This window comes from Oratosquilla oratoria, chromosome 20 (assembly GCF_046742065.1).
Source record: "Oratosquilla oratoria isolate Oo_2021 chromosome 20, ASM4674206v1, whole genome shotgun sequence".
Taxonomy (NCBI): Eukaryota; Metazoa; Arthropoda; class Malacostraca; order Stomatopoda; family Squillidae; genus Oratosquilla; species Oratosquilla oratoria.
Window position 1 is genome coordinate 9,167,140 of NC_134796.1, and position 14,203 is coordinate 9,181,342.

General features: G+C 39.2%; 1 protein-coding gene across 2 annotated transcripts in view; it reads left to right on the forward strand.

Moving 5' to 3' along the window:
* Positions 1-14,203, forward strand: part of hob (bridge-like lipid transfer protein family member hobbit) — a 107,551-nt gene that overhangs the window by 54,656 nt on the left and 38,692 nt on the right. For both annotated transcript variants that reach the window (XM_076203643.1, XM_076203644.1), the window contains 5 exons: positions 2,627-2,763; positions 6,658-6,830; positions 8,941-9,105; positions 9,478-9,678; positions 10,125-10,216. In XM_076203643.1, coding sequence (XP_076059758.1) covers positions 2,627-2,763; positions 6,658-6,830; positions 8,941-9,105; positions 9,478-9,678; positions 10,125-10,216 — 768 coding nt within the window. The remainder of the gene's footprint in view (positions 1-2,626; positions 2,764-6,657; positions 6,831-8,940; positions 9,106-9,477; positions 9,679-10,124; positions 10,217-14,203) is intronic.

The following is a 14,203-nucleotide window of genomic DNA, read 5'->3' on the forward strand; positions in this document are numbered from 1 at the left end:
ATGGGAGTGGAATATGTTGGGGATGGAATGGGTGGGAGTGGATTTTGTGCCTTTGTTTTATGGCTACCTCCCTTGTAAGGGGGAAAAAAAATTGATATATGTATGTCATTTTTGTACTACATATTTAAGCAATGCTAAAACAGAATAGATCTGCCCACAGACTCAAATTGCCCCTGATGTAATCACAACACAGAAGACACATGGACATGACCATTGAATACACAATGACTCACTGGGTAAAAAATAATACAAGATGTAGAAATAATGAAGAACCATCAAGACTAGACTGAATATTTATGTCAGAGCCAGAAATTGTGGATAAAATGGAATACAAAGCACAAATTGGGAAGAGTGATCACATACTATTTGAGCTCAAACTAAAAGAGGAAATATATCTGGGGAGAAATGAGAAACGCAGAAAAGGAAGACTGATGTATAACAAAATGGATTTTGTGAAACTCAGAAAATTCTTTCTAAAAGCATAAATACATATACCAAAAGCTTTTTCCCCCTTATAAGGGAGGTAGCTAAAAATCAAAGGCATAGAAACCACTCCCACCCATTCCATCCCCTACACATTCCATTCCCCTCTACCCTCTTCCCTCCCTCTTATCTTGGCATCTTCTGGATGATGGGTCATCCCTGTATCTTGTCCACTGCCCTGGTTCAGAAGCAGTGTTGCAAGATGCAGCACATTCACAGCAAGGCTGCTTCATTAAATAGGCAACCCCCCCCCCCTCCATCCCCTCATGCAGAAAATGAGAAGACGGGGAGAAATCCCTTCAGGCTGTGTCAGTTTATTTCTCATACATGCTCCCTCAGCCCCCATAACCCATCCACTCCCCCTTGTGCATTACAGCATCATCCATATACAACCATTCTCCATTCACCCCTATCGTCTGTCATGATGAGTTAAACACCATATGTGGACGGAGCCTTTATTTGTACAACATTTTGCTTATTACAGCTTTTTCAAGTACTCGAAAAAGGTGTAATAAGCGAAACATCGTACAAATATAGGCTCCATCCTCATATGGTGTTTAACTCGTCAGTCTTGTCAGCAACTGTTACTTTCATAAAAATCTTCTGTCCTCTCCCATCCTTCCTCAACAGACATTACCCTCTTTCCCAGTGCCCCTTTTACCCAATCCATCCGTCTCATCCTAGTTGGCCCCCATGTTTATTCCTTCCTACCTCTGCCTTCCACACCTCTTTTATTAATCTTTCTTCACTCATTCTTTCCATGTGTCCAGGCCATCCCAATACTTTCATCAACTCTATCTCCAAACTCCCTTTCCACCCCTGTTCTCCTCTTCACCTCCTCATTTCTCACTCTATCCATTTTAGTAACCCCTATCATACTTCTCAAGCATTTCATCTCGAACACATTCAAACTCCTTCTCTCTTCCTCTCTTATGTTCCATGTTTCTGCCCCATACAGTGCTGTTGGCACAATCACTCCTTCATACAATCTCCTCTTAGCATCCATTCCCAATTGTCTATTTCTCATTACACTTTTTAATCCCCCAAGGCATGTACTGTACTTGCTTCTCTCGATTGGTGCTCAGAGATAAAAACTCAACCCGGGAAGAAATGATAAATGGAGTCCCCTAGAGTTCAGTATTGGCTCCAATAATGTTTGATACATATGTAAATGACATGGATGAAGGTGTAGAATGTTACATGAACTTCTTTGCAGGCGATCCATACTACTAAAGAAAGTATGGAAAAAGACTGAATCAGTATAGAGAGACCTGTACAAAGTCTGGGAATGGAGTCAAAAGTGGGAAGTGAACTTCAACATTAAGAAATATAGTATAATGGAATTTGGAAAAAGTAACAACAACAAAATATCAGGACAATATAAAATTGGTGCAAAGGAAGTAAAGAAAGTTAGTTCCGAAAAGGACCTTGGAGTAATTATCACCAGGGACATGTCCCCAGACAAGCATATAAACAAAATACTGTAGTCAGAGAACCATATAATTTACAAAGATCAATAAAGGTGGCTTTTGATTACTTAGATGAGGTAATGGTAAAAAAAAAAGAAAAAAAGATACTAGTCACACTGACAAGACTAAGATTGGAGTATGCTGCAACACTATGGATACCCAGTACAAAAAAGAATATAAGGAAAATAGATTCCAAAGTGCAACACTTTCAAAATTGACATATAAGCAAAGATTGGCTAAACTGGAACTACCAACCCTGGAACAAAGAAGAGAAAGAGGCGATCTATTGGCCATTTACAGAATCATGAAAGGCATGGAAGTCCTTGACAGAGAAGACTTATTAAAGTGGGATAAAAGAAAAACAAGGGGACATGAAAAGAAACTCAAAAAGGATAGTTATAGAGATCTTAAAAAAAAAAAAAAATAAAAAAAAAAAAATAAATAAATAAATAAATCTATATAGAGTGGTGGATATCTGGAACAAACTGGATGAAACAATATTGCGTGGAAACACCATACAAGAATTTAAGAACAAACTAGGTGTTGCGAGATACAAAGACGGGTCACTACGAGTATAGCTCCCCTTCCCATATAATACAACTAGGTAACAACAGAAGACATGCATACATACATGTTTTTAATTTTCTTATGAAATCCTCCCACGACTGTTGCAGATGTACGAGTCTGCTCCTATGCGAACCCAGCTCTTTACATGGACAATGGAGGATGTGGTTATCTTTGCTATGGCAGATCCAACCTTCCATGGCACTGCCAATGTTGTGCAACACATGCAAGACATTGATCCTGACACGTAAGTTAACTAGAGTGTATTACTACTACCCCAGTTCTTTGATGAATACTGCACAACAGAATAACATCCACTAAAAGCTAAGATGAGAGGGAAACAGTGGGTGGTGGATGGGAGTGGGTGCATGTCTTGGCTTCTTGGCTAGCTACCTCCCTTATAAGGGCAAAAAGGCTCTTGATATGTAGATATACAGTTTTGTGTGGCACAGGTGATAGTTGTTATAGATGTCTGTAAGAGAGACATGGTGCAACAAATTGATTTGATCACACTGTGTGACAGATTTTCAGAAAGTATCTTTTTCATGCTACCCATCTGGGGTATTGGTTGCATGTTATTGTAGGGTTAAAAGCTGCTCAGTAGCATGCATCTGACACTATAGGGTCTATATGAGGCACCCCTATGGACCAGAGCCATGCATCATTTTGTCTGTGATAGAGGAAATCTCTATTCATAGAGAAATTATGCTACTTTATTATAATGTGACTGTTCCAATGTCCATTATGCTGTCTCCCCACTCTTAATACTGTCCCATACCACTTCTCTGAATATTCATTTCCTTTTTTCCTGAACTTTGTGGTAGGGGAGAAAGAATACTGCCACCAAGTGTTCCCACTTGAGTCATAAAAGATGACAAAAAAGGGACGGGGATAGGACTAGGCATCCTACTCTCTATAGCCCCAAAGGGGACATTCCTAAAAAAAGTAAAGGCATATGAGGGTCTAGAAGGACTTTACCAACCAGAACCCTAAGGTTTGGGGATTTTAATGTGTGTGGATATGGTGCAGATGAAAGTAAAAGGAAAGAGATAGGCAGCATGTTTGTGAAAAGAAAGATGGATGTGTTGAGTGAAACAAAGTTGAAAGGGAGGGGCGAGTTTGAGATTGGGAGTGTAGTTGGGAGGGTGTCTGGAGTGAAGAGAGAACAAAGGAGAGAAGGGGTGGCTATACTAGTAAGTGAAGAGATAGGTAAGCATATGGTGATGTGGAAGGAGGTTTCTTCAAGGTTAATGTGGATGAAGGTAAAACTGGGAAGGGAGATGTTGGTTTATGTAAATGCATATGGTCCTGGTAGTGAGAAGAGTGTAGAGGAAAGGGAGGCTTTTTGGATAGATTTAAATGAATGCATAGAGAATTTATGAAGAAATGTCAATGTAGTGGTATTGGGAGATCTCAATGCTAGGGTAGGAGATGAACCAATAGTGATAATAGTGGATGAGATGGATGGATGGGGTAAAGTGGCCATTGGGAATGAGGGCAATGTCTTTTGAGAAAGGAAGAAAACAACAGATAGGGGTGAGTGGAGAATAACTGTGTATGGGTTATGCTGTGATGCATGGAAGGGAGTGGGATGGGGGAGGGAGGGAGTATGTGTGAATATAATTTTGATGCAGCCCAAAGGGATTTCTCGCCATCTTAATTTTTGCTGCATGAGGGGACAGAGAAGGGGAAGAGGGGAATGTCTGTTGAGGAAGGACGGGAGAGGACAGAAGACATGGGTGAATGGAAAATGGTTGTATATGGATGATTTTGTGATGCATGAGGTGGAATGGATGGGGGGTGAGGTAGAATGTGTGAGAAAAATTTGACGCAGCCCAAAGGGATTTCTCCCCGTCTTCTCCTTTTATGCATGAGGGGACGGAGAGGGGGATCGCCAAATCAATGAAGCGGCCTTCCTGTGGATGTACTGTGTCTTGTGACTGCTTCTGACCCAGGGCAGTGGACAAGATACAGGGATGACCCATCATCCAGGAGGTGCCAAGATAAGAGGGAGGGTTAAGGGTGGAGGGGAGTGGAGTGTATTGGGGATGGAATGGGTGGGAATGATTTTTATACCTTTGTTTTTTGGCTACCTCCCTTGTATGTATTTATTTATTTATTATTATAAAATATTGTTATTTTTCTGTTTGTTTATTGTTTATCATTACCTCCCCCCCACACACACACACATCCAACCTAGACATGGACCAAAAGGTCTCCTGTTAATCCTTTGTAACAGAGGAGGGAAAATCAAGCATAAGTAAGAGAGGAAGCATGAAGAGGAGAGATTGGTAGCTGTTTACTAGTAAAGGGCTACCAATCTACTTTAAAAACATTTTGAATGACTATTTACTTGAAGGAGTGATTATGCCAACAGCACTGTATGGGGCAGAAACATGGAACATAAGAGAAGAAGAGAGAAGGAGTTTGAATGTGTTTGAGATGAGGTGTCTGAGAAGTATGATGGGGGTTACTAGGCTAGATAGAGTGAGAAATGAGGAGGTGAGGAGGAGAACAGGGGTGGAAAAGGAGCTGGGAGATAGGGTTGATGAAAGAATATTAGGATGGTTTGGACACATGGAAAGAATGAGTGAAGAAAAACTAGTAAAAAAGGTGTGGAAGGCAGATGTGGAGGGAGTGAACATGAGGGGACGTCCTAGGATGAGGTGGATGGATGGGGTGAAGGGGGCTTTGGGGAAGAGGGGAATGTCTGTTGAGGAAGGACGGGAGAGGACAGAAGACGGGTGAATGGAGAATGGTTGTATATGGATGATGTTGTGATAGCATGAGGTGGAATGGGCGGGTGGATGGGGGGTGAGGTAGTATGTGTGAGCAAAATTTGACGCAGACCGAAGGGATTTCTCCCCATCCTCTCATTTTATGCAATGGGGGGACGGAGAGGGGGGGTCGCCGATTTAATGAAGCGGCCTTGCTGTGGATGTGCTGTGTCTTGCGACACTGCTTCTGACCCAGGGCAGTGGACAAGGTGCAGGGATGACCCATCATTCAGGAGGTGCTAAGATAAGAGGGAGGGTGGAGGGGTGTGGAGTGTATTCAGGGATGGAATGGGTGGGATTGATTTTGTGCCTTTTTCTTTTTAGCTACCCCACTTGTAAGGGGGAAAAAGCCTTGGTATATGCATGTATGTATGTATTTACTTGAATAATGAATTATTGAATAATTTATCTACATATTTCTTGAATATGCCCATTACATTGATGTCTGAAGTGTAAAAACTTCAAAGTAAACTTTGAAGCCTTTTCATATATATATATATATATATATATATATATATATATATATACATACATACAAAGTACTACTGTTCTGACAATGTTTGGTCTATTTGCATGATTCTTTTTCATCTGAAAGCTGACACTTTGTTCTACATTTTGAATGACATTTTTATGATGTGTTTAATATTGGAATTTCTAGAACAAAATTAGATTATAAACAGTTATAATATTCTGTGAAGGTGAATATATCAGTACATACATATACCAAGGGCTTTTTCCCCCTTTATTTGTAGAACAAAATATAGCCACTGAACCTACACATGTTTAGTACTTTCATGATTATAACCGTGCCCAATAATTTCCTAGAAAAAAAAAATAACAAAGCACAAATCCAAGTAGTTGGAAACTAGTAGCAGTTTGAATATTGATTATTTTTCCACAATAAAATGAAGTTTTAATTTTGTAAGTACAGCATTTGTTGACAGACTTCAATGAAACTTGGTTGGAATGACTACAGAGATGAGCATGACTTTCAGTATTAAAAAAAAAAGTGTCCTAGCTCAATTAGGGAAAAAAAAAAGTGTCTGAAGCATATGACATCCTCAAAACACATTTCATGCCCCACCTATCTTAGCACCTTGTGGGTAGTCATTCCTGTCTGCAGCCTCACTGCTTGGACTGAAAACAGTATAGTGAGACAGTGATACCATTGCAAGGCATGACAGCCCATGTTGGTTTAACCCCACAGCTTCACTGGTGTATGTGTGTGTGTGTGTGTGTGTGTATATATATATATATATATATATATATATATATATATTTTTTTTTTTTTTTTTTTTTTTTTTTTTTTGTTACCTCTATTTATGTTTTGTAATTGCTTGAATATATTTCTGTCTAATGAACAGCCCATGGCCAGAAGATCGTTTGGAGTTTAATACGTTATGGTGCCGCCTTGTGTCAGCATCTTGTGCAATGTGGAAGTTTCAACTTCGGGATTATCCTCAGTGCCTTCTGGATATGACAGACCTGGAGATATGGGGCAGATTGATTGGAGCTGAACAGAAAGCTACAAAGAGAGGTTTGTATATTTTGGCTAGAGAGTGGAGGAACCTTGCCTGCTCTATTTCATTTATATTACATGGGGGGGTTGGGGAGTGGTTATGTGTAAATGATATTTTGATGCAGCCTGAAGGAATTTCTCCCCATCTTCTCTTTTTCTTCATGAGGGGACGGAGAGGGGAGTTGCTGATTAAATAAAACTGCCTTGCTGTGGATGTGCTGTGTCTTGCTGCATTGCTTCTGACCCATGGCAATGGGTGAAATGCAGGGATGACCAGTCATCCAGGAGGAGCCAAGAAAAGACAGAGGGAAGAGGATGAAATGGGTGGGAGTGAAATTATGCCTTTTGACTTTGACTACCTCCCTTGTAAGGGGTAAAAGCCCTTGGTATATGCACATACATATGTTACTTGGGGATAAATGCCAAGCATAATTGAGAGGTATAGAATATAGTGAGAGAGAAGGAAGTAAGAAAAGTGGAATGGATGGCTTCTAAGGAGGAAGTATTAAAGTATAGTGAGGAATGGAGTAGGGATGAATTGAATTATAAAGTAAGGGAAGCAAGTGTTTGGGCGGAATGAAAAATGTCTTGAGAAATAGTCCGAAAAAAAAGCTGAATGAGGAATTGTGCCTATAAAGCAGAGCCTTGGAATCTAAGGGAAGCAGAAAGGAGGTATTTAAGTGTGTTTGAGAAGTATGGTTCCAAGGATGGATAAATTGAGAAATAAGGTAGAGAACAGTGGTGGAAAAAGAACTAAGAGGTAGGATTGCTCAAAGAATACTAGGATGTCTAAGGCATATGGGAAGAATTAGTGATGAAAGATTAGCAAAAAAAAAAAAAAATGTAAAGGGCAAAGGTGGATAGAGTGAACTTGTGGGGAAGACCAAGAATGGGATAGATGGATAGGATGAATGGGATCTTGAGCTTAAGGGTTCCACTCTTTGATCCATTAATTCCTCATCCACCACCCTTTCCTACATATACTTGTCTCTCTCCTTAAACACTGTTCACTATCATTTACTCCCTTTCTAAACATCCCTACCATCACTTCACTACAGTTGTTTTCATATACTGTACCCTGTACCTCCTACTACTCTCTCTATAAGCTTATCTACTCTAGCATAGAAATCTCTCAACACCATATTTGCATTGCTCCCAAACATTGGCATTTGACTACTTGGATGAGGAAATTATTCAGAAAATATTAGTTACGCTGATAAGACCAAAATTGTAGTATGCTGTAACACTATGGACACCCAGCACTAAAAAGAATACAAAGAAATTAGAAAGAATACAAAGAGCAACGACAAAGATGGCACGAACACTATCCAAATTGACATACGAACAAAGACTATTCAAATTGGAACTACCAACTCTAGAACAAAGAAGAGAAAGAGATCTACTGACCATTCATAGAATCATGAAAGGAATGGAAATCCTAGATAGAGAGGATTTATCAAAATGGGACAGCAGGAAAAACAAGAGGACATGAAAAGAAACTCAAAAAGGATAATTATAGAAGGGACCTGAAAAAGAATAGCTTCCCACACAGAGTGGTGGATACCTGGAATAGATTATTTACTTAGTTGTATTATATGGGAAGGGAGCTATGCTCGTGGTGATCCGTCTTTGTATCTTTCAGCATCAAGTTTTTCTTAACCCCTTCGATATGATGATGCCTACGTAGGCGTCATGAGGAGCAAGTGGGTACGCGAGGATGCCGATGTCAGCGTCTTGATTATATTTATTGTAGTTGTACCTGCGTGACCCCCATACTCTGTAAACTGGGTTCATCATATTTTCTATGGTTATCAAAATTCACGGGTGAAAGAGAGAACGAGCAATAAAGTAGTGACTTTATTTTTTACAATGCGAGTATTATGAGGCAACATCGCACGTCTGACAGCTAATGCTGCCCGCGAGATTTTGGCTCGGAGTGAAGGGGTTAAAACATTGAATAGTGTATACATACACTGTTTCCTTATCTAATTTATTCCAGGTATCCACCATCAATGGGAAAACAAATTAAATCTATTTATATAGATATAATCAAAAAGTCAAAAGGGAAAAATTTGGGTTTGGAAATTGTGATGCACTTATCCTTTAATATTTGTATTTTCCTTTTCAGCACACAGAACTGTTATTGTAGAAGTTGATTCTCCATGGACTAATGTTAGTATTGAAAGAAGCATGACAGCCCTAAAGTTCTATCATGATTTCTCCTGTGAAGTGAAATCTTTCACTGCAGCCTATGGCCCATGCTGGGAGCCTGCAGTGTCTCAAGTTAGTCTTGGTATGTTGTGAAATTTTGATTTTATTCTCTCTCTCTCTCTCTCTCAAGTTTATATGGAAGATACTAAAGCAACTTTGAACACAAATTTCATTTTGAGTTCAGTCATGCTTTGCCTTGCATTTGTAAAATATAGTTGTCAGGTACAATTGATATTGCAGTAGACTTTTGGTTGTTTTAGGAAGTTGACATGTTTTTAATTATTAGCCTTCATAGTTAATGATTTGAGATAGATTTTTTACATTATACCTCAGTAATACTGTGTGTGTGTGTGTGTGTGTGTATATATATATATATATATATATATATATATATATATATATATATATATACATGTATATATTCTTTTTTCAAATACTGCATCTTACCATACAGCATTCAACCTAATAAGCAAGACGTCACAAGATCCTTCTATGCCCCTCCCATGGTGGGATAAAATGCGTTTGCTCCTGCATGGTCGTCTCACCTTGATGGTTGAGCGAATGACTCTGCTTCTTCATGCTTCGTTAGATCCGTATAACACAACAGAAGAAATGGAGCTAACATGGACTGACTTGACCATGGACTGGACTAATGGTAAGTGTCTGTCTCTCTCTTTCTCATTCTCACACTCTTCCTCTCCCTCTCTCCCTTTGTCTCACTCTCACTTCCCACTCTCCCACTTTCACTCATACCTCTCCTCCTCTTTTCCCTGTTTCTCTCTCCCCTAGGGACCAATAACAGGTACCTGTATGTAGTGGTCCTGCAAGGTGGACAGCAAAGCTGCCCATTTTCAAAACCTGTCAACCCCATCACCTCCATCAGGAGGTTCAGACTTAAGGGGCTGGAACCCAGTCTCTGGACTGGACCCAAGACCTCTCTTCATCAATGTTCAGCTGTATTTCTTACACTTGTTGACACATAGAGAGCTGACCACCAGCAACTGCTGTCCTCTCCCTACCACTTTAAGCTGGTAACAAAAAAAGTCATATATTGAGGCATACATGTGACTGATTATTATGTTTTTTCTCCCATCTTTTCAGCAAAATTGATATTCAAGGGTGATTTAAACGTCTATGTGCGAACAGCTTCTAAATATGATGATGCACGACTTCTTCATTTACCAAATTTGAAGGTAAGATGTACATACATTCATACATATACCAAGGCTTTTTTCCCCTTAAAAGGGGGATAGCCAAAAAGAAGGTAAGATGTAATTGCTTTAAAAAAAAAAAAAAAAAAAATGCAGGACAAAATCATTCACAGTGAGATGCTTAATCGTTAGATTGATTAAAAGCCTACAGTCCCACTGGCAACAGCTGAAGATGTAACAAGCCAGTAATTGTTGGGAAAAGGATTGTGGTACCAGGGTAACCAAATTTGCTCCCAGGGATTGGTGTCACCTGCATAAGAGCAGGTGGCAGGGGATTTCTTGTGGTTGTTTGGCCTCCAACTCTTAGGGTTGGGGGCTAGTCACATGACGTAGATTCTGCCACACCAGGACCCTCTTTCTCCTCCAACAGACAACCAACACATCATTCAACTATGATAGTCTTCCCCATAGACACATATTTCATAGACAGCCAAATGAAGTGTATAATCCATAGTGTCAAGCACTCATCCACCTGTGGCCCTGAAAACATAAGTAATATCCACCTAAAACATCTTGGACCACATGGCACACATGCACTCACCAACATTGCAAACTACAGCACTATACCTAACATCTAGAAGCATAGGACATCACAATCCCCAAACCCAACAAAGTCCCAATCCCATTTTTCTGCACCCACTACAAAGTCATAAAACACTGCATACTACAACTCTTCACACCACACACACCCTTGCTGAATCCCAGCACTGTTTTTGATGGCATCACTTCAGATGAGCCCCTACACAGAACACAGAACATGAGACATTAGTAAAATCTTGATGCCATCCCCCATCACAATTTCACAAACAAAATATACAACACCAGTATGCACAAAAATACCAAAAGATGGCTAGCCAATCATATGGCCAGTAGAAATACCTATGTGTCATATAATGGCCAATCATCATATACCAGAAACTTTAGGAATGGAGTACCAGAGGGCTCAGTTCTATCCCCTACAATGTTTGATCTATGCATGCACAATATACCCACACTCCACACCTCAGAAATACTAATCTCTTCTCACACGGATGACATAACAATGACATGTACACACCGTAATGAAGACAAAGCTGCAGAAATACTGCAACCATACCTCAACCCACTCAACATCTGGTTCACTACAAGTAGACTCAAAATACCCACATTCAAATCTAGTCACGTTTCTCACTAATTGGACAGGGGAACACAAATCCATACCATGCCAGTTTATCAACAACATTCTCATACCACACACACATACACCAAGATTCATGGCATAACATAAAATACGTCCATGTCATTCAAACAACACTTCACAAACATAGGGACAAAATGCATACTTAGACTTCATGCACTTAAATCAATTGCAGAAACAACATTTGGACAAAACAGAGAAACTACCACTACAGTATACAAACAAGGTATACACTCAGTAAAGAATTATGCGAGCCTTACATGGTCCCCCTAATCTTACTAAGACATGCCACAACATCCTACAGATCATACAAAACAAAACCCTGAAGACAATTACAGACTGCACAAATACAACACCTGCACATCATTTGCAACATGAAATGAAAGTCCTTGAAGTCAAGGATTACCCTAACATAAGAGGCACACAAACACTTGCCACAGCCTCTGCAAATACAGCACACCCACTACACTACATAGCAATGCCCACACACCAAGAAAGATCAAAACAACACCCAAACACCTATATCACACACAAATACTCTATTCTCTTCCTCCACAACCATCAGATACCAGCCTCCAAAAACATATCTATAATCATGTCACTCACTGCTCCATCAACAAACTGAAAAACATGTATTGCTGCATACTAGACCCCCTGATATACATCCCTCTGAATCCCCTCTCCCCCAAAACAACAAAATCCACCAGGCCAGACTGTGGTGTGGCCACCATCCAGTCCTTCTAAACTACCAGAAGAGGCTGGATGACCACATCGCAGATAACTGTCCAGGATGAACCGTACATTGACTTGAAACATCGTGTCAAATTCCTTCACTCTCTGAAATTCTAACGAAGCTTCCCCAAAAAAATACGACAGATGCTCTCGTTCAGCCTGTGTGAGGAGCAAAAGAAAGTCTATGGATATTCTACCAAACTTTTGCATGCATATCTTGACGAAATTGACCCAGTTTCTCCACTTGTAGGCTAAGGTGAATCAAAATAAGCAAGATTTTTTGGTTTTACATAATTTTGAGTTTATTTAAACAAAGTTAAAAAAAAAATTGGCTCCGACACTGGAGGAGTATATACAACATTTGCCCGGCGATGTACGGGTTAAGGAAATTGCTCACCAACAAATGCAGGAGAATACTAAAGATACAGTCATTCAGGTAATTAAGGAAAAAGAAAGTTTGGTAAGAGATACAGTGAACAAAAAGAAGTATATAATAGTATATGGTCTAAAGGAAAAACACAATCTAATTAGATCCCTGAGAGAAAAAATTGGCAAGAAAAGCTCTAAAAGTAGTACAAGACGAGCAAGAAATAGAAAAGGAAATAGAGGAAGTGCATAGAATAGGGAAAGTATGCAGGAGGAAATTGACCCCTAAAGATCAAATTAAGGTCACAAATGGTAGCAGAAGAAATACTAGTTTTTAAAAATAGGAAAGCTGGCAAAAAGTGAACACTATAAAGGTATATGGATAAAAAGAGACATGAATGATGAGGAAAGAGAAAGAGAAAAGACATTAAGAAGTAAAGCTAACGAACAAAATGAGAAAAGAACGGAAACCGAGAAAATTTCTATTGGAGAGTGTTTGACATGGGACTGAGAAAATGGTATATTAGAAAAAAAAGAAACAAAAGGAACAGAGAATGAGATGGAGAGAACAGAAAATTAAAAGTGGCTTATTAGATAAATTAATCTCAGGATTAAATTAACTAAATGATTATCTGTCAGAAGAAAAAACAGACATAATGGGAATTGTGGAGACAAAATTAAGAGGTCCACTATTAGCATTGTTGGACACGGATTATATAATCACTGGCTTAGAAATAGAGAGGAGAAACAGGGTGGAAGAGTCATGTTCTTGGCTAAGAAAAACTTAAATGTGACAAAAGTTACAAATGGAGAGAACAGGGTGGAAATGATCACAAAAAGTGTTGAAGATAGTGACATGAAAAGTGGAAAGTTTGTGGTGATTTATGCTTGTCTGGGGACGTGTCTTTGGTGATACTCCTAGGTCCTTTTTGGAGCTAACTTTCTTTACTTCCTTTGTATCGATTTTATATTACCCTGATATTCTTTTTTTACTTTTTCCAAACTCTATTTGCTACATTTCTTAATGTTGAAGTTCACTTCCCACTTTCGGCTCCATTCCCAGACTTTGTGCAGGTCCTTCTGTAGCAATTCAGTTTTTTCTGTATTTACTTTCTTTAGTAGTTTTGTGCCATCTTCAAAGAAGTTTATATAACATTCTACACTTTAATCTATGTCATTTATATATATAGCAAACATTGTCAGAGTCAATACTAACCCTGTGGACTACATTTATCATTTCTTCCCAGGTCGACTTTTTATCTCTAAGCACCACTCTCATTTTACTCCCATGAAAGAAATTTTCCATCCATATCAATAATTTTCCTTGTACACCTGTTGTTTTGAGTTTTCATAATAGTTTTTGTGTGGTACTTTATCAAACACCTTTTGTAAATCCAGGAAAGCACAATTTGCCCACCTGTCCCTTTCTTGCATTATATCTGTTAACCTTGAATAAAAGCAAATCAAGTTTGTGGCACATGATCTTCCCTGTCTAAAACTGAATTATTTTGGATTCAGTATATTGTTCTCTTCCAGATGTTTAGTCCATCTACTTTTGATGACTTTTTCACATATTTTAGCTATTGTGCTTGTAAGGGAGACCAGTCTATAGTTTGTTGGGCCTTCCTTGTCTTCCCATTTATATATTGCCATGATATTGGCCTTTTTCCAGTCTTGTGGTACTTTTCCTTTGA